The 18,210-nt window shown below is 53.4% G+C and overlaps 1 protein-coding gene across 1 annotated transcript; it reads right to left on the bottom strand.

Moving 5' to 3' along the window:
• Positions 1 to 3,511: 3,511 nt before the first annotated feature.
• ZNF703 (zinc finger protein 703) lies at positions 3,512 to 8,174 on the bottom strand. The gene is made up of 2 exons (XM_045994967.1): positions 7,431 to 8,174; positions 3,512 to 6,430 (listed from the first exon to the last, which is right to left on the bottom strand). Exons 1-2 carry the CDS (start codon positions 7,671 to 7,673, stop codon positions 4,898 to 4,900), a joined length of 1,776 nt encoding a protein of 591 aa, XP_045850923.1. The 5' UTR covers positions 7,674 to 8,174; the 3' UTR covers positions 3,512 to 4,897.
• Positions 8,175 to 18,210: the final 10,036 nt, after the last annotated feature.

The raw sequence follows: 18,210 nt of genomic DNA on the forward strand, positions 1-18,210 counted from the left end.
ATGACTGTATTTGGATAATCAGTGCTTTTTCCTCCTCAGTCAGAGTTTGAGTAACAGACAGCTGGTGTTATTACAGCCATTGGGGAGGGAGGGCTGGGATTAGGGTCTACGCAGAGCCATCCACTGGAGGTCTCCTCCAACCGGGTTGGCTGCAAAGCCGTTGTTACACAATAATGAGGGGGAGCTCTGTGCTCCCATTGAATGCTCCCGGGCAGCCATGTGCGAGTTCCCCCCAAACCTTGACACCCACCTGCATTATGTGAACACAAAAGCCTCATGTTGGGTTTTATGAGCTTTGGCAGATTGAACCCAGGCTGGGCGGCAGGCAGGGCTTTCTCCGACGGCGAGGTAAGAAGATGGGTCGATGTGATTTGGCTTTGTTTCCTTTAGGTGACTTTGGCTTTCCGGAGAAAGTTTGAAACCCAGCACATTCCTCTTTATAAATGATGTAACACATTAATGCAGAGCACATTATGAAAATGGTAATTCAAACCCATAGTGCTCCAAATTAAACCATACATTATCGGATGCACTCAACCATCTATTTTGCAGAAAGACAGGATGAATGAAATCAAATCAAACAGAAAACTGGAGAGCAGCTTCCCCTACAAAATGATTAATAAAGTGCAGAGCCTCAGGATTATTGCAAGACGAATTCCACAGTCACCCAGACATACATCAGGCAGGAGTTAGCTCTGAGAGACACGTCACAGTGTGCTGGGGAGGGCCCAGGGGCAGTTACGGCAGCCCCACGCCTCCTCCTTGGGCTACAGATTTCTCAAGAGGTGGGTTTGTGGGGGGATGGGGGGGGGCAACTGGTAAGTTAAAAACCCAGTACCATGCTGTTTTGTTTGTGTCAAACCTGGATCGGAGAGTGAGCCTTTCCCCTCCCTCTCTTCCTCCCTTCCTTCCACTGCTGCCCACGGGGCCACAAAAATAACCAGGCAAGAGGTGTGAAAATCTGACCTGGAGCCAGGAACGTCCAGTGTCTCAAGTTCCAGCTCTGAGCTTGCACCCTTCCTGGTGCCTTGGGAACACAGGCCCCGTTTCTGGCGCCTAGGAGAGATTAGGAGGAAGGAGGGGAGGAGGGCTAGGAAGAGAAGGAGGTGGTGAAAAAGAAGGTGGAGGTGATTCTCGAAGAAGAGAGTTGCTGGATGAATAAATTATGCAAATAAGCAGTCAGTGGGGAGTATTATCTCCATTAAAACAGCAACTTTGTTTAATGAGAATTTAGCTATTGAAAGTAACCAACTGCCCACCAGCTAATTAAACGTTTCTTAGGAACTGGCACCCATTTCTGGTGAGGAGGGCTGACATTTCAGGGTGAGAACTGGGACACTCCAAACTCCCTAGCTTGCCCTTTGATGGGACAATGGTAGCTGGGGACAGCCCATCCCAACTAGGCAAAGGGCCTCCTTCCCAGTCTGCAAAGGCCACCAATACACTTTGGAGGGAACTCAATAGCCTGAGGGGTTTCTAAGCTGCGGGTGAGCCAAGCAGCTCTATAAACGTGACTTTTGCTATACAGAGAGTTCAATCTTGGAGACAGCGAATCTATTCCTTTCTCTATCCCAACAAGAGGAACTCAGCTAGGGAGGTCTGAAGACAGCCAAGTTTAAGACAGAAAAGTTTAAGTCTTCCTGCAGAGGGAGCAATTTCCAGCAGTTTTAGCAAGGATTAAAAAAAAAAAAAAAAAAAAAAAGAAAAAAGGAAAGAGAAGGACTTGAGAGGAAGGGAGGTTGGGAAATAACCAAAAGCAAATAAAAACAATAGAAAAGAAGAAAAAAAAAACAACAAACAAAGCAACTCACAACATTTCAGGCCTTTTAAACATTCAGGCCAATTTGAACCTGAAGAACACCGAGAATGATGATTTCCCAGGAAAACCCTGACCTGGTCCCAGGGCTGCTTCTCCAGCCCATTCTCCAGCCCTTCTCCCTGACTCCCTCTGCAGCCCACACGTGCCCAAAGGCACCAGCAGCCCAGGTCCCAACCCTGGGACACTCGTAAGTTCTTATGGTGGTCAGCACTGATGTTTTCTGCAGAAGCCGCCTGAGGGTCTCTTGACTAATGAAGGAATTTTGGCCAGAAACAAAGATATAGTGGCAAAACTTCAAAAAAACCTAATCAAAAACAAAATAAAAACTTAATCAAAAACCTAATCAAAACCAAAAACCCCTACAAAAGCATCTGACGTTGAGGTTTTGTCAAGTCTCCAGACCCTCCCTGATTCTCCAGGGGAGTGTGGTGTGGCCTCAAACCACCGGGCGGGGCGGAGAGCGCGTCCCTTCCACGCCGCCCTTCCGCACTTGACCTGGGATCTACCCAGGTTTCAGAGGCGCGTGGTTCGCGGAGCACCAACTGTAAGTCGCAATCCTCACAGAAAAAGCCAAGTAAAACAGCAGCACAACAACAGATCCGGAAGCGGCACGGGGCGGACAGCGAGCGAGGAGAGCGGCAGGAGGGGGCGAGGGAGCCCACTGTGAAGTGCGCCAAACAGGTGGCCTGGAGTGTCCCAAGTGCTAGAGGCCGAGAGCCCGTGCGGCCTGGCCCGGTGCGCCCCGGAGCCCGCGGCCTTGGCCGCTCACCGCCCAAGGTGGACGTGCAGGCTGTCGGTCCTCTCCTCTGGGCTCGCGGAACCCCCGCGCCTTGGGAAGGTGCTTGGCCCCAAGCTGGGACCAGGGCCAAGCACCTTCCTGATAAACAGCGCCCCATCCTCAGGAGGGTGGGGGCCCGAGGATGCCCAAGCTGGGTCAGCCGTGTGAGCTCAAGACAACAGGGCCCGAACGTGGCTTCAAATTGCCGAGTAATCACCGCGCCTTCTCAGCAAAACCCAAACCCTGTCCAGAGAAGCCTCTGGAGGCGCAAATGGCTGGGGTCGACAACCCAGCGCTGGCCTCGGGGAGCTCCCAAGCCTTGCAAAGCACCAGTCTCAGCAGGGGTATTTACGCTTTGGTGTCAAGGTATATGAAAGGCGGTCGAGAAAAGGAAATCACTCGCCTTTCCAGTGGGAAGCGCAGAAGGCGTCGTCGGGGCTGGCGCGCGTCACTCGTCTTTCTGCCACTAGGTGGCGCCAGAGGCACGTCGACTTTGCATACCTGCTGGGCTCTGGGGAAGGTGCTGCTGGCAGTCTGAGCCCGCGCCCTGGTTTCTTTCTCAGCCCCTAGTACCTCAAGGCCCAGAGGAAAAACCGCATTTACACACTCCCGCCACCCTGTCCCCAGGAAATGTCAAGGACTTTGAAGGAAGCCTAGGAGCTAAATAACCAAGGGGGGGGGGGGGACCATAAAGGCGGTTTTATGTTATTTGTAATGCGTTGGCAGAAGTTTGGTGTTTTTTTACTACCCCCATCCCCACCCCCCTTCTTGAGGAAGGCATTAAACTCGACCTTGAACGGAAATCTCAGAAGAAAACCATAAGGTATTTAAACAAGAATAAAAGAAGGACATCTGCTCAGGTGTCTGGAAGTGGGACAGTGGGTAGGCAAGAGAGAAAGACACCACGGTGTGAATATAGCCAAGTATTCCATTTATTAACAAAATAAGTCTTACCAAGGGAGAGCTCTATCCATCCCAAACAGGCCCCACAGCCCCCGCAATGCTGCACAAGACCAGGAGGGAGGGAAGGTGTGGGGAGAAGACCCAGGGGTCGGAGTCTTCAATCCCAGTCACTGAGGGAGCCCACGGAAGCCCACGGCCAACTTTGGGGATTCTGTTGGGTCAGGCCTGGGAGGGGGTGATGGGGCTACTGTGACCCGTGTACTCCCTGGCTCCCCAACTGTCCCCCAATGGAGCTACCGAGATTGTACTGCCCTCTGATATTGCCACTGGTCTGCTTTGGAGGGATCTAGCAAGAATCACTGACCATACCCTTACCACCAGGGGACCACTGCCCCCCAAATGGAGAATAAAACAGGACTACCAGTGCACTTTGCAAAATATAAAGAGCAAAGTTTCACCCCAGCAGGGCCTCCTAGGACTTTTAACTGAATAAGAGAAGCCCTACAGGTCCTCCACCAGCAGGCAGTGTGACTACCTGATGTTTGGGGCCATGAGAAGTCTGGAAGGTAGAAAGGCTGTCAGAGGCCGCTTGGGTCTCTCACAGGGGAGCCTGCTGGTGGGGTCAGGGCTCTTAGTGCTTAGAGCAAGACAGAGGAGCAAGGCTCTAATTTTGGGGACCAGGGTGCAGACCAAGGACCCCAGAAGAAGAGGGTTGCAGGGGACGAGTCACAGAGCAGAGTTCTGGGTCAACAGAACACAAGACCTCTTGCCACCAAGGCGGATCCCTGCATCCCCGCAAACGAGTTACAAAAAAATATCTCCTCTCTGTTACTTGTACAAAGGATAAAACAGAATCTCAAATGTAAGGAAACAAGAAGAAATGAAGGGGAAAGAGGGGGAAAAGAGAAGGGGGAAATGTAGTCTTAACGGTTAGGAAGCATGCAAGAAACTCCCCAGGAAGGGAAAACAAATAGAAGAACCCCAGAACCCCAACTCTCCCTCCTCCCCCTAAAACCAAACCAATCAAAAAAAGAAAAAAAAAAAAAAAAGGAAAGGAAATAAAGAACCTTACATCTAAGAAAAAGAAAAAAAAAATAAAGGAAGAGGGGTGGGGAACATGTAGTTACTTGTGTGATTAATATTATTATTTGGGGAACACAGACTTTTTGCATACCATTGACTCTTGTGGGCTGTTAATGCACTTATATTCCCAGCTTGTAAGCTAACATTATAGTAAATAAATACACAGTCCAGTGGGGAGGGTCTGGGCCGGGGGGATCCTGGCAGGGACAAGCAGAAGTGGAGGTTGCAGCGGCGGTGAGGGGGGAACGGGGTGGGGGAGGAAGGGAGGCAGAGGGGGAAAGGAGAAGAGGGTTGGGTGGGAGCAAGAGCTGTAGTTACTGGTATCCCAGTGCGGAGGCTGAGGCTAGTCTCTGTCCGTACAGCGCATACGGTGAGTAGTAGGGTCCGGCTGTGGGGAGGGAGGGCACGGCCAGGCCCCCAGCTGTGGATAAGTGGCTCTTGCCATAGGGGTGGTACCGGCTTAGCCCCAAAGTGTGTGGACTCCGCAATGACAGCGACCCGGGGCTTCCCGGGGCAGTGGGCGGGGGGAGGTGCAGGTGGCAGGAGGCTGCTGCTGCGGCGGCTGCGGCGGCGCTTCCCAGGCCCGAAGCCCCGGGGTAGGCGGCCAGAAGTTTCTCCGCGCCCGGCAGGGCCGTGTGAGTCCGTAGGTGGCTGAGCAGCTCCTCCGAGGTGGCGAAGCGCTTGTCACACGGCCCGTTGGCCGCCACCCAGTTGCAGCTGTGCGGCAGCGGTTCGTTCTGCAGCATGAAGCCGTAGGTGTAGAGCGGGTGGCCGGGGAGCGCGGCCTGGGCGGCGCTGGACGAGAGCGCAGCGGGCTGCAGCGGGTGCCCGGGGTATACCAGCGGGTAGCCCCCAGCCTTCAGGCTGGGCCCCGCGGGGTCATGCGCGCTGCAAGTGGAGCAGCTGGAGCCGCCGAGGTGCGAGGCGCTGTGGTAACCTCCCAGGCAGTAGGGGTCGCGGCATAATCCCTGCAGGAACGAGGGTGGGGAGGCCCCGGTGAGCGGGCTCGAGCTGGGAGGCTTGCCGGGTGGCAGGCCCAGGCCTCCCGACAGCTGGCCTCCCACGAGGCCGGACTTGCTAGGATCCAGGCCAGGAACGAACTGGGACGGGTAGCCGGCGTAAGCGCCCACGATGGAGCCGTGGTAGCCGATGCTGGAGGGTGGCAGCGGGAACACGGAGTGGCCCGGTTTGTAGGGGGACACTGGCGCCACGTGGCCGGCCCCCACCAGTGCCGAGGGCGGCTCGGACTTGCGCCCGGAGGCCCCAGCCTCCGCGCCACCCCCGTGGGCGCTGGGCTCCCCACCGCTGCCGCGGCTCACTGCAGCAGCCTCCGGGCTGGGCTTGGGCTCCTGGTCTTTCTTGTCCAGCTCCCCGCCGCCACCCCCACCGCCGTTCTTGCAGTCAGAGTGGTGCGGGGAGCCGCCCCGGGAGCCACCAGGCGAGGACGACGAGGACGACGCAGAGACCGGCGCTCCATGCGGGGGAAAGGGCGTGCAGGCGGCGCTGGGGACCCTGAAGCCCGCCTTGTCTCCCGGAGACAGGGAGGATGAGGAAGAGGTGGAGGACACGGAGGAGGATCCGCTGTCTTTGCGGGAGTCGCCGCCACCGGAGCCCTTGGAGTAGGGCTTGAAGCTGGACTTGTCCTCTGCAGGGGAGTCCCCCAGCTGCTTGAGGGCCGCAGACGCGGAGGCGGCTCCCGTGGCGGTGCGGCCAGGGTCCTTTTCGGCTCCCAGCCCGTTGGCCGCCGCTGCTACCGAGTTGAGCTTGGACGAGGGCGGCGGGTCCGGCTTGCCGATCTGCGAGCAAGTCTGGGCCAACAGCGCCAATGGACTCTTCTTGGCGTCCAGCTGTGGGAGACAGCGGCAACGGAAGGGAGAAGGGGGTGAGACCACCAAACCGACAGAGCAAGCGGGGTGTCTGGGGAGCTGGGTGGGCACGGGGAGCCCCGGCGGCGGCGCGACGGGGCGGAAAGGCCTGGGGGAGAGGGTCTGAGAGCAAGGCCCGGGAGGGGCGGCGCAGTAGTGTGGAACTGCGCTCGCAGAGCCCGAGTGGGATCCCTCGTTCCACTGGGTCCCAGAGTGCTGCACAGGCCTGGGGAAATGGGGCAGTAGAAGCGGACCACCAGAGGCCGCCGCGGGAGCAGGTGACTCGTCTGGAGTCGGGGCTGGGGGAGGGGCTGTGACTCGCCCCCTACCCTCTAATCCCGCCCTCCCCTGTGCCCAGGAGAAAACTTATTACTTCAGTTTGGGGAACTTCGCTTGGGACGGGTTTCTAGCGGTGGCGCCGCGAGGTAGGAGCCGGGAGAAGCGCATTCGAAAGCCGGGGCGGCCGTTGGCGCTCTCCTGTGGCCCCTCCCTCCCGGGGAGGGCACCCAGGGCGGTGGGAGGAAGAAAGACCTGGGATCGGGAGTGCCGGGGCGTAGAGCGCTCTAACCGGATGGGACAGAGGCGGAGTGGGACAGGGGCGATCTGGCTTCAAAGAGCCCTAGCCGGTGTGTGTGTTGGGGGCGGGGGCAGGAAAGGCCCAGAAGAGATCGTCTCTCGTCTGGAAACTGGGCGCCAGAGGAAAAGTAAAGGACCCAGTGGCGACTCCCAAGAGCAAACCCAATCCGAGAGAAAACACGTAGTTCCGAAGGCGAGTGTGGAAGGGGAACCTTCCACGGAAAAGCCCGAGGAGAACCAGGTGGTCTCCGACCCCTGTTCCCTCGGTCCCTCCTCATCCCGTCCACCGGCGCGGCCAGACCTGGGCGTCGCACCGAGCCCCGGGACGCAGGGAGTGGGGCCGCGGGCCCGGCAGTGGTAGGCGGAATGGGGCCGGCGCTGGGCGGGCAGCGACCAGGAGACTGACCTCAATGGGGCTGACGGGAGTGGAGGACAGCGGCTGCAGGTACTCCGGGTGCAGGAGGTGGCCGGTGTGAGCGCTCAGCATCTTCAGGACCCTGATAGGGAGCCGGTTCGCCTGGCGCAGGGGGTCCGCCGGGGGCAAGAGGGACACCGCCGCCGGCACCGCCGGCCTCTTCCCGCCGCCGCCGCTGCCGCTGCCGCTGCTTTCGGGTGTCCTTGGGTTAGATCCAGCGGGCGAATCGCTCATTTGGAGGAGGCAGCGCCACTGGGGGGGCGGGGAGGGAGGGGGAGCACCGGGGAGGCGAGCTCCCGGGGCGGGTGGGCTCGCTCCGCAGCGTCGAGCGCGGTGCAGCAGTTGCTGCGCCTCCACCCCTCCTCCACCGACGCCGCCGCCGCCGCCGCCGCCGCCACTAGTCCCGGCGAGCAACACAAAAACCTTCGCCTTCTCGGAGCCGCACGTCAAATAGCCGCGATCGGCAGCCACACTTCAAAGGGATCGCCGCGCCCGCCCAATCGCAGCTCTCGCCGGGACCCCGGGGCGGGGAGAGCGGCGGGCGGAGGCCGGCGCCGCCGGTGGGAGGGGAGAGCCTTAAAGGGGCCTCGCCTGCACGCCGCCGCTGCCTCGGCCTCCACCACCCGCCGTACTCTTCCCCTCCCCCCAGCCGGGCCGCCCTTGCCCCGGGGTCCCATAGAGGACCGGACTTGTCCCGGACCCTGGGCTCCGCGCCCTATCCCCGGCTGGCTTTCCTCTCTCCCCTCTCCTTTCACGCCGCGGGGGGTGGTGCTGGCCGGGTCGGTCACCCGCCAGCCGAGTGTGTCTGGGGTGGGGCGGATTGGAGGCGGGGGGGTGGGGTGGGTAGGGGCGCGAGGCGCTGGCTCCGCTGCTGTGGAGTCCCAGCCTCTCCTGGAGGCCGCCTGGGGGCGGGCCACGCCTCCAGAGCGCCAGCCTAGCTCCGGCCCTGCTCAGGCTCTGCTCCCGCGCGCAGCTCCGGCTCTGCTCCCGTCCAGCTCTCTTTTCCTAATTGGCTTCTCCCTGGTGTGCTCACTTGGAAGCGCCAGAGCCTTGGAGGCGTCCACGGCTCTCGGGACGCGGCGCCGCCGCTCCAACTATTTTGAGCCTGTCCTGTCCGAAGCCTGCAAGTTGGAGGACTCCCTTCCGGGGTGAGATGGTCGCGACGTAGCGCGGTGTCCTAGGCTGTGCCCACCGCCTGGACGCGCCTGGCGAGCGCTGCCTGCGCACTGATTTATAGGTTCGGTCTTGGGTGTGTTTCAGGTTTCTTACAGTGTCTGTTTAGAGGCGCGCGGTTGCCTTCCTGCAGCGCGCCTTTGAGGGGGGACGTAGCCAGGATCACTGGAGAGACCAGTATACCCGGGCGCGGGGGAGAAGGTGGGTGGAAATCTCTCGAAGTGCTGCGCGTCGGTACAAACTCCAGAGTTGCGCCTTCCCATTCCCATCTTTTCTTCTCGTGGGGAGAAATGCACTAGCTTTTCCCAGGGAAATTTTGGAATAAAAACTTTTTGTTAAAAATAACAATTACCCCCCCACACACACCTTTTAGATTAAGTGTGTGTTGCCGGCTGCGCGCTTGTTAGAGATTTTACATAGTCGTAAGTACTGACATTAAAGTTCCCGGTTGGCGGATCGTCAGAAGGTGAAGCTGGTCCTTTGTGCGCTGGCCTCTAGGGAGACCACTTTCCCGTGCTCTCAGCGGCCAGTGGAGGCGCGCTGGTGTCACTGCCTGCCTCCCAGTACCACTTTCCCAGACCCAATCCATCACACTGATTGTCAGGCCTGTCACTTGGGGCATATTGCTCCGGGACTACCCATCCCTGACTCTGCCGCGTTGATCTACGCCTTGAAACAACGATGAGAACCCGAGATGGGGATAGGTGATTTCAAAGGGGTTCTGCAAACGGAAAGAAATAACCATCACGGAAATAACAAATAGCAATCCCGTACATTTATCATGCCCACTAAAGGAGACAGCAGGCACCATTCCCAGGCCATATCAATCATATACTAAGCTAAATGCACTCCGTGCATCTTTGCTGTTTTTTTTGGGCACTATGCATAGACCTCTTAGGAATTACACAGGCTCTGCCCACCCCAGTTTTAATCCTAGTAAAGCCAGGTTGAAACCAATGCTAAGGGACACCGGGGCTGCGAGGTGTCTTCCATATTGCGGCAAGAGGGATACAAGAGAGGGGGTAATTCCATCTGTGTGGTGGTCTCTATGCCCTCCTTCTCATGCCAGCCTCGGTGCTTTCTGACTTTGCTGCCACTGCCAGCACCACATTTGAAAGTCCATTGCAGGGCTCCTGCAATCTACAGCCCTATTTGGCCTTGGGGAAATTGCTATCTAGATGGAGAACAGAAGAAAGCCTTACAGACTGGAAAAGGGTGGGCCTCTATAGGTACCCTGGAAGAGGACTAGCCGGGGAAGAGAGGAGACCCAGGAGGCAGAGAGAGAGATGAAAGACTCCTTCTTGATTATTGTAACCAGCCCAGCTGTGAGAGCCAACCAGGACCCAAGCAGATGTGTTAGGGATGATTAATGGGAAATCAGTTGGGAACAAAGAGGAGGGGAGAGAGAAGAGGGATTTGGAAGGAAAAGAGGGGTAGGAGGCAGCAGAGAGAGGAGACGAATAGAGGATGACAATATTTAGAGGAAAAGAGAAGAAAAAGTTAATGAATGATTGAAAGAAAAGGAGAAAGGAGGGGATGATGGTAGAATGGGCAGGCTCTGGGTAGAAGGTGAGCAATTTGCCTCGGTAGTATTATATTGTCCTCACATATACACACACACACGCACACACCCACCCACGTTCTTAGCTCACAGCAGTGATCACTGATAGGAACAGTGGATGCCTTGACTGCACTGAGGCCAGACCAGGCCTCTTTCCGCTCTCCTGGAAAGTACTAGCAAGGGAATGGGACACGTTTTCTTTCAGGGTGCTGGTGAGAGCAGCAGCGCTCTTCTGGCTGAATCCATCCAATGGCCTTAGGAGAGAAGATAGGATACCAGACTTAGCCAGGCCAGAGGCCTGATTAAACTACGACTAGACGATGATTACAATTGCTATTCGACATTCACTTAGCTGAAGCGCTAACCTATAGAGTCCTAACTGGGGCCCCCCAGTGTCATACAGCAAGGGCAGTATTCAGAGGAATGGCTTGCCACCTGGGAGAGAATAAGGCTCAGTATTCAGCTGGCCTTATTTACTGCAGGTCAGCGGCACGCAGAGCATGGTGCTGTAGGGATGAGGTTGAAAAGCCCATGCAAGATGTTGTACAGGGCATACGGCCCATGTCCTGGCCTTGCAGAAAAGTGGCAGATACGGGGCGCCTGGGTGGCTCAGCTGGTTAAGCATCTGCCTTTGGCTCAGGTCATGGTCCCAGGATCCTGGGATTGAGCCCCGAATCGGGCTTCCTGCTCTGTGGGGAGCCTGCGTCTCCTCCCTCTTCCTCTGACTGTTGCTCTCCCTACTTGTGCTATCTCTCTCTCTGTCAAATAAATAAAAAAATAAAAAGAAAAGCGGCAGATGTATGGTTAAGGAGCCTCCCTGTCTCTAGGACCTGCTCAGCTTGCTCCGGGATCGAGCAGCCCCATTAAGACAGGATGGGGTGGAGGCTGCTGGAGGGTGCCCCGTGCCATTCCGTGTGTCAGACACTTCACAAGCCTTAGGTATTCTTCTCCCCATTTCCAGCTGAAGAGAGTGAGGCTGGAGAGGTTAGTCCCTTCCCCAAAGTCCTTGACTGGTGAGTGGCGGAGTGGTCGCGTGGAATCAGGTCTCTCAGAACCAGGCCTTTGAACCATGCTGCTCTGGTGGGTCTGGGCCCAGACAAGTCAACCTCTCTTCCCTTTTCCCCATGTGTGAGGTGTAAGAGTGACCTCCAAGGGTCAGGAGGCCGGAAGCAGACAATGTGTGTCCACATGTTCAGCCCTTGGCGCAAGGGGAGTCCCACGTCAGTGATGGTTGTGATACGTGCATCCGTGGGGCTGGCGCCCCAGAGACCAGTCATGGCATCCGGAGCCGCTCAGCACCGGGGACCGCCCGCCCACAAGACCCAGTCTGTCTTCAGATTCCACCAGAAATGAGAGTATCCCTCCCCCAGCCTGCAGTCAAATGAGTCTCTTAAAAAAATGCCCCCCCAACCCCCCAAGCCCTCAGGAAAATCCTTTAGGAAATTCTGAATATTTATAGATTTTTTTTCACTACTTCCATTTACATAAAATTCGCCACCCAGGAGAAAATGCCTGAGTCAGGCTGAGAGCTGGAGGTGGTGGATTTGTTGTGTGGGGTTAATGTGGAGTTTTCAGTCCTCACCGAAGCAGAATTGCCTGAATGATCGCCTCTCTCTGCATAACACTCAAACCCTAATGGCAACAACATGAAATAATATCTCACTGGGTAACTATTTACATTTTTTTTTTTTTTAACAAGCTGTAAGAACTCTGAAAAGTCTGCCTCATAGAGAACTTGGTTTTCCTCCCTGGCGCTTAATATCTTTCAGCGGCTGGCAATTACTGCCTTGGCCAGGAGCCCTGATTTAGAGCACGGAGCTCAGGGCCCTGGGAGGCCACTTCCTCTGCCTGCCCCATCCCTATCCTCAGCTTCAGACACTGCCTGGGGCAGGAGAGGGCCTGAGGGGCAAGAACAGCTAGGCTGGCGGGGAGCCTGCGCGACCAGCTCCCTCCTCTGCGCTCTCCGCAGCGTTCTGTGTCCTATAATTACACTTATCACTCAGTATCTGCCCTTGTTTGTTTACTTGTCCATTGCTCCCATTGGACTGTGACTGCTTCTCATTGTCCGCTGCCTCTTTGTATTCTTAACCGCTTAGCAATAGCTTCCAGCGAGCCAGGGCCAAGAGCCAAGCACCGCTCTGCAAGCACTTTGCCCTTAATCCTAATCCTTACAGAAGCCTGCAGAGATGGGTCCTCTCTTACCCCATTTCGTGGCTAAGGACATGGGGGTTCAGTCACTTGCCCAAAGTCCCAGCTCCTGAGACGTGGGCCTGGGATGTGAATCTAGGCTGTCTGAATGTCATCAGTGAATGTTTGTTGCTGAATAAAGGAGAATTTTACCTGTAGGGTGCGGTTTGTTTATGTCTCATCTCACTGGTGTCCCAAGAAGGTTCAAGGTGGATAACTTGGTGTTTTTCAAAAATGTCAACTGTATAAATATGTGAAAGGATCGTTCCCCAAATCTGTGTCTCTGTGTTCATCCTTCCTCCAACCCCTCCACCTGCCCCACCCCGTGCACCCTCCCCCCCCACCGCAGCAATTTTCTGAGTTATTTTGGGCAGGTGTTTTCATCCCTTTGGACACTGGGAGTTTTATGGGGGAGCCTGAAGTCACAGAGTGAATTGCAGGCAGAGGCCCACCCCCGCCCCTCCCTTCTCCTATCAGGGTCCATTGCAGGGTAGAGAGGAAGTAACTCCTTTCGATAAAAGAAAGAGGAATTAACTACTTTTCCTCCCTCTAGAATTTCCTTTGGAGATGTGGTGGGAAGGAATGAACGAAAGGAAATGTAGGCAGGAGCTTATCTTCAAGCCCTGGTGTTTGATCCCTGTCCTTGAGCAGGGTGCTTTGAAGAAGTGGTTTCATTTATCTATCAGCCCCGGGGAGATAGGCAGAGCTGGCCTGGGAGAGCAGTGGGAGTCCCTGTGCTTCAGATGCTCTTCCCCTCTCCTCTGCCCCACCCCTTACGCCCCATACATCAGCCTCAGCCCTGGGCATTCACCCTAGAATATTTTGTTCCTTTGGGCCTTCAAATTCTTTAGGGATTCCTCTTCAATTGCAAATACTGCTGGGAGGAATCCTATGTTAATAGTCAGCCAATGCCTCAGTTATGATTAGCAGACACAGTGTGTCACCCAGGGCGATAATAACATTTCCTGAGCCCTACTGTGTGCCAGACGCTGCTCTGAGCGCCTTGCACGTGATAACTAATGTAGGTGGGCACCTATCATGCCTGTGTGAAAAGCAAGGTGCTGAGGCCCAGAGCTGTGAAGTAACTTGTCCAAGGTACACCGCCAGAACGTGGCAGAAGCAGGATTCCAACCCAACTAGTTGTTTCCTGAGCCAATCAACTGTGTGCAGGACTGAGGGAGCTCTAGCTGCGAGGAACTGTAAACAAATGACTTTAATCATTTTCCAGAGCACTGGTCTTCTCAATCAGGATTTCCCTTTCATCCCTAGGAAGGACAAGATGGTGGAGAGGAAGTGGAGGCAGAGAAAGAAGTGAGGGGAACATTCATTTAATTCATGAAACTGGATTGAACTAATTCATTCAATGACTGTTTTACTGACCACTTGGTAGGCACAGGCCTGAGGTGGTCCCAGGTTGGGTGAGGACCAGAGCAAGCCAGCAGGCACATTCCACAGCTTCTGAAAGGCAGAGCAGCCCTTTATTCCTTTGAAGTGAAGGATCTGTGTGCTTCTTTTGCAGATCAAAAAAAAAAAAAAAAAAAAAAGTCTAAACTTTAATTCTGCTTAGTAGCCTGTAGTGTAGTTACCCACTGTTCTTAAGTGCATTTACTCAAAGTCAAATTCAGATCCACTAACATTTACCGAGCACCCTGTCGGTGTCAGTATAAACCATGGGAGGTGTGTTCAGGCTCTGTCTCTCCTTTAGGTATAAGGGGAGTCCTGAAGGAGAGCGAAGGTCCTTGAAAGGGAAGCGGGGACCGTGGCTGTCCCCACATCCTGGCCCTATGTGCTGAGCTTTCACCAGCTGGAACCAGTGGGCATCCCAGGCCCTCCAGAAGACCTCCCTTGGTAGGCAGCAGACTGAGAATGAAGTTTCTCTGATCCTCCACTCCTGGCAGGTAAGCCTTTAAACTTGCCAAAAGCTTGCACCTCTCTGGGCTGGGCTTGCCACAGGCTGGGATGTGCTGCTTCAGACTCATTTCAACGCAGCTGATTAGAGAAAAAGGGGAGAGTTGCTCGGGCAGTGGCTCAATTATCACTGGTTGTATTTGATGAAACCAAATTCCAAGATGTCAGAACAATTTCAAGGAGTGTTTGTTTCCATGGCTTTCTGCCAACCTCTGCTCAGAGAAGGAAACCGAAGAGGCCGGGTCCCCACCGGGTCCTTGGCCAGCCAGAAGTATCCAACTCTAGCTGTCCATTCAGAGTGGGGATTTACGTAATGAACTGCCTCTGAACGTGATTTAAATTACTTTTTATTTTGTTGAAAAATTGCATTCATTTATTTATGACAAAGTGCATTCCCATGGCGCCAAATTCCAAAGCTATGAGAATGTACAGTGAAAATACCTCCCTCCTGCCAGCTCATTTCTCTCCCCAGTGCATTGGGGCTGTGAGTTTATGGCCCATCTTTCCAGAGATCTTTCGTATATATATTAGCATATACGTGTATATTCTTTCTTTCTTTGATACACAGATGGTGACATATTAAAAAATCGTTCTGCATTTGCTTTTTTAAAAAAATATATGTTGGAGATTGCCTCATATCTATTTATTTTTTAGTTTCTTGGCTTTGTTACACAGATGTGTCACAGTTTATGTGACTGGTCCCCTCCTGGTGGACATTTGGATGCTTTTTCATCTTGCTGCTGCTGCGATTTACCAGATACACGTATATGGGTATATATAGGGTACATATCATTTTCTGTGTGGGCTAATAGATTATAGGGTGATATTCTTAGGAGCACACGGGGCAAAAACTATATATGTTCAAAACAAACTCCCTTTAAGATGGTTGGGAGGAGGGGCGCCTGGGTGGCTCAGTGGGTTAAGCCACTGCCTTCGGCTCAGGTCATGATCTCAGGGTCCTGGGATTGAGTCCCGCGTCGGGCTCTCTGCTCAGCGGGGAGCCTGCTTCCCTCTCTCTCTCTCTCTGCCTGCCTCTCTGCCTTGTTGTGATTTCTCTCTGTCAAATAAATAAATAAAATCTTAAAAAAAAAAAAAAAAGATGGTTGGGAGGAGATACTTGGGGTGAAATGGAAGTTCCCCCAGGAAATATGGGGGACACCTCTAGGACCTTCTGGTCACATTCATTTGGAGAATTTGAAAGGCTCATTTCCATCTTTGGAAAATGGAAATGAAAAAACAAAAAACAAAACAAACAAAACACGCATGCGTCTCTTGACCCTGGCTTCACCCCTACCCACCTTTTCCCTCATTTAGTAGGAAAAAAGGAGGAGAAGAATATTCAAGTCTGGCCTAAAAGAATCCAAGATATTGGCAAGTACATCTTTTTTTTTTTTTTTTAAAGATTTTATTTATTCATCTGACAGACAGAGACCACAAGTAGGCAGAGAGGCAGGCAGAGAGAGAGGAGGAAGCAGGCTCCCAAAGGAAGCAGAGAGCCCAATGTAGGGCTCGATCCCAGGACCCTGGGATCATGACCTGAGCCGAAGGCAGAGGCTCAACCCACTGAGCCACCCAGGCGCCCTTCAAGTACATCTTTTAATAAAGCCAACTTTCCAGTTAGTGAACCCCAATAAGAACTCTGTAGCGTCTAGACCTTTCTGGTTTATGCTCACTGAAAGGCAAAGGTTTGTGTCAAAGACAATGCATGAAATGGTTTTGGTAGCATAAGTCAAGGTTCATCTCCAGATCCAACCATGAATTTCCAGAAGGAGGCCTGTGAAGGATTGCAAGACATCAAATTATGAAATCAACAATTACTCTTAGTCATGTGCTCACCGAGACAGTTTTCATTTTATTTTTATTTTTGAAGAGGTATTACCTGCAAAATTCAAAGGTACGAAACGGCATGCGTGTGCGATTTCTCAGCAAGGCTTGTAGCTTTTCTTTGCCAAGATTCCCAGCAGGAACCCTACTCTGGTCATCTCACTTCTGGTCCTAGGCCTGGACCTCTGAGTCAAAAGCTCAGTTTTCCTTCGTAACCTTGACCCTGTGACAATGGGAAGAACCATCGGGACCCAGCAGAGTGTTGATAAGCTCTTGGAATCAGGATGGGTTTACATTCCAGGATGTCTAAAGTGAAATTCTAACATCTTGAAGAACTTTCCTCAGGCATCCCGAAGCAACTCTCACATGTCTCCCAGGGCCTGTCATTGATATGTTCAACACAACCGCTTTCTGCCAGGCTGTGTTCATTTTTCTCATTAATTTCCTTAAATAAAGAAAAAAAATGAACAAATGATTGAATAAAACAAAAAACAAACAAACAACCCAGACAGCCACAACCAGAAAAACCACAGTAGTTCAAAACCATGAGTAGATGGTGTCCTTTTCCTGTTGTTCATTCCTGTCCTGAGGCAGGCCTGAAGGGGCTCTCAGAGGTCCCTCCCCTCTCTCAAAGCTGGGTGATTTTTTCACCACTGCAGTCAAAATGCATGACGACAATCATATTTGTGACAGGAGACATGTTTTAAAACAGTTGTTTTAAAACAACTGACAGAGTTGCAAGATGGAAAACGACAAGAAAGTGCGATTTTTTTTTGGAGGGGGTGGGGCGGGGGGATAGGATGCTGGCAAAGGAGACCGGTATTTTCCTTATTAAAAGTTGGAATTCATCCTTTGTTTCTGGAGCGAGTCAAGAAAAGCCTCAAGGAAGAAAACTGGGGTAGGGACATTGCATAAGGACAGGACTCAGAGGCCTTGACCTTGCTTGGGCTTGCCTTTGACCTGCTTCTTATTGGGCTTTCAAAAGACACGGTGCCGGTGCCATATGCAAGGGTACAGCCAGTGGAGGGGCCAGGAGAGAGCCAAGCTCTGCTCCCCAGCCCCAGCTCTCCCTGTGTGATGTCTCCAGTCAACTCAACAGGTGTCTGTGAAGCCCCAAGATCCCCACCCTGGCCATGATGCCTGGCAGTCACGGCAGAGGATCCAAGTCAGATACCCTTCAAATGGGAGAGAACAGGATGGGCTTTTGTACAGATGGCTCTTTTCTTGTGGGTTTTGGGAAGAGAAATAAAATGTTCTCGCCTTTGTTTTAGGAGAAACCTCTTTCCTACGGCCAACACGGGAAACTGTGATCTCCTCCTCACAGCTGTTCCTCCCTACACGTTTGGAGCAAGAATCACAGAAGCCGAGACCTTACCAGGGTTGATTCTGACCCTGCAGGAGAGGAGAAACTGAGAGCAAACGTGAAGAGCAAAGAAGGGAAAGTAGGGAAAAGTTCATTCTGACTTGGATGAGAAAGTAGTTACTGTCCTCACTGTAAGAGTGAATTTTAAGGAAGTCTCTGGAGCTGGTGACAGGACACAGGGCATGGAAAGGAATTGGAATACTCTGGGCGCTTCTTTTTAGAAAGCTTTTTTGGGTTTGTTTTGTTTTTGTTTGGGGCCTACATGAGATGGGGAGCATTGATGAGAAGCAGCTAAGTGTACTGAAGGATCTTTGACTCTTTCCTTCCTTGGTTTTTGGACATAATCATGTTGACCTGGGATCCACTGGCTTTATTCAACCAACTTTCTCTTTTTAGACTGGCAGTGATACAGGCCAGAAACCTGCTCATACCTGGTGGTAGGTCTGGGCTCCCCCTTGACCCTTCTGCCCAGACTTGGGCAGGATGCACAGTTAAAAAAAAAAACATTGACCACTCCTTCCTTGGGGACTCTGATGCAGATCTTCTTAGAATACACTCACCACCTTAACCACTGTGCAAGCAAAGCAGGGTATTGGTTTCTTCAACCCTGATGTGTTTTGCCAAATCAGAGTGTTAATACCCTTTCCTCCCGCACCCTGTGTGAATTGGATTACTTAAAGCATCTTTTCGGAGACGTCAGCAGTTTAATAGAGGCAATAAGTCAGGGCTGCCCTTGTGTTTTATTTTTCTGCCAG

This window comes from Meles meles, chromosome 2 (assembly GCF_922984935.1).
Source record: "Meles meles chromosome 2, mMelMel3.1 paternal haplotype, whole genome shotgun sequence".
Taxonomy (NCBI): domain Eukaryota; kingdom Metazoa; phylum Chordata; class Mammalia; order Carnivora; family Mustelidae; genus Meles; species Meles meles.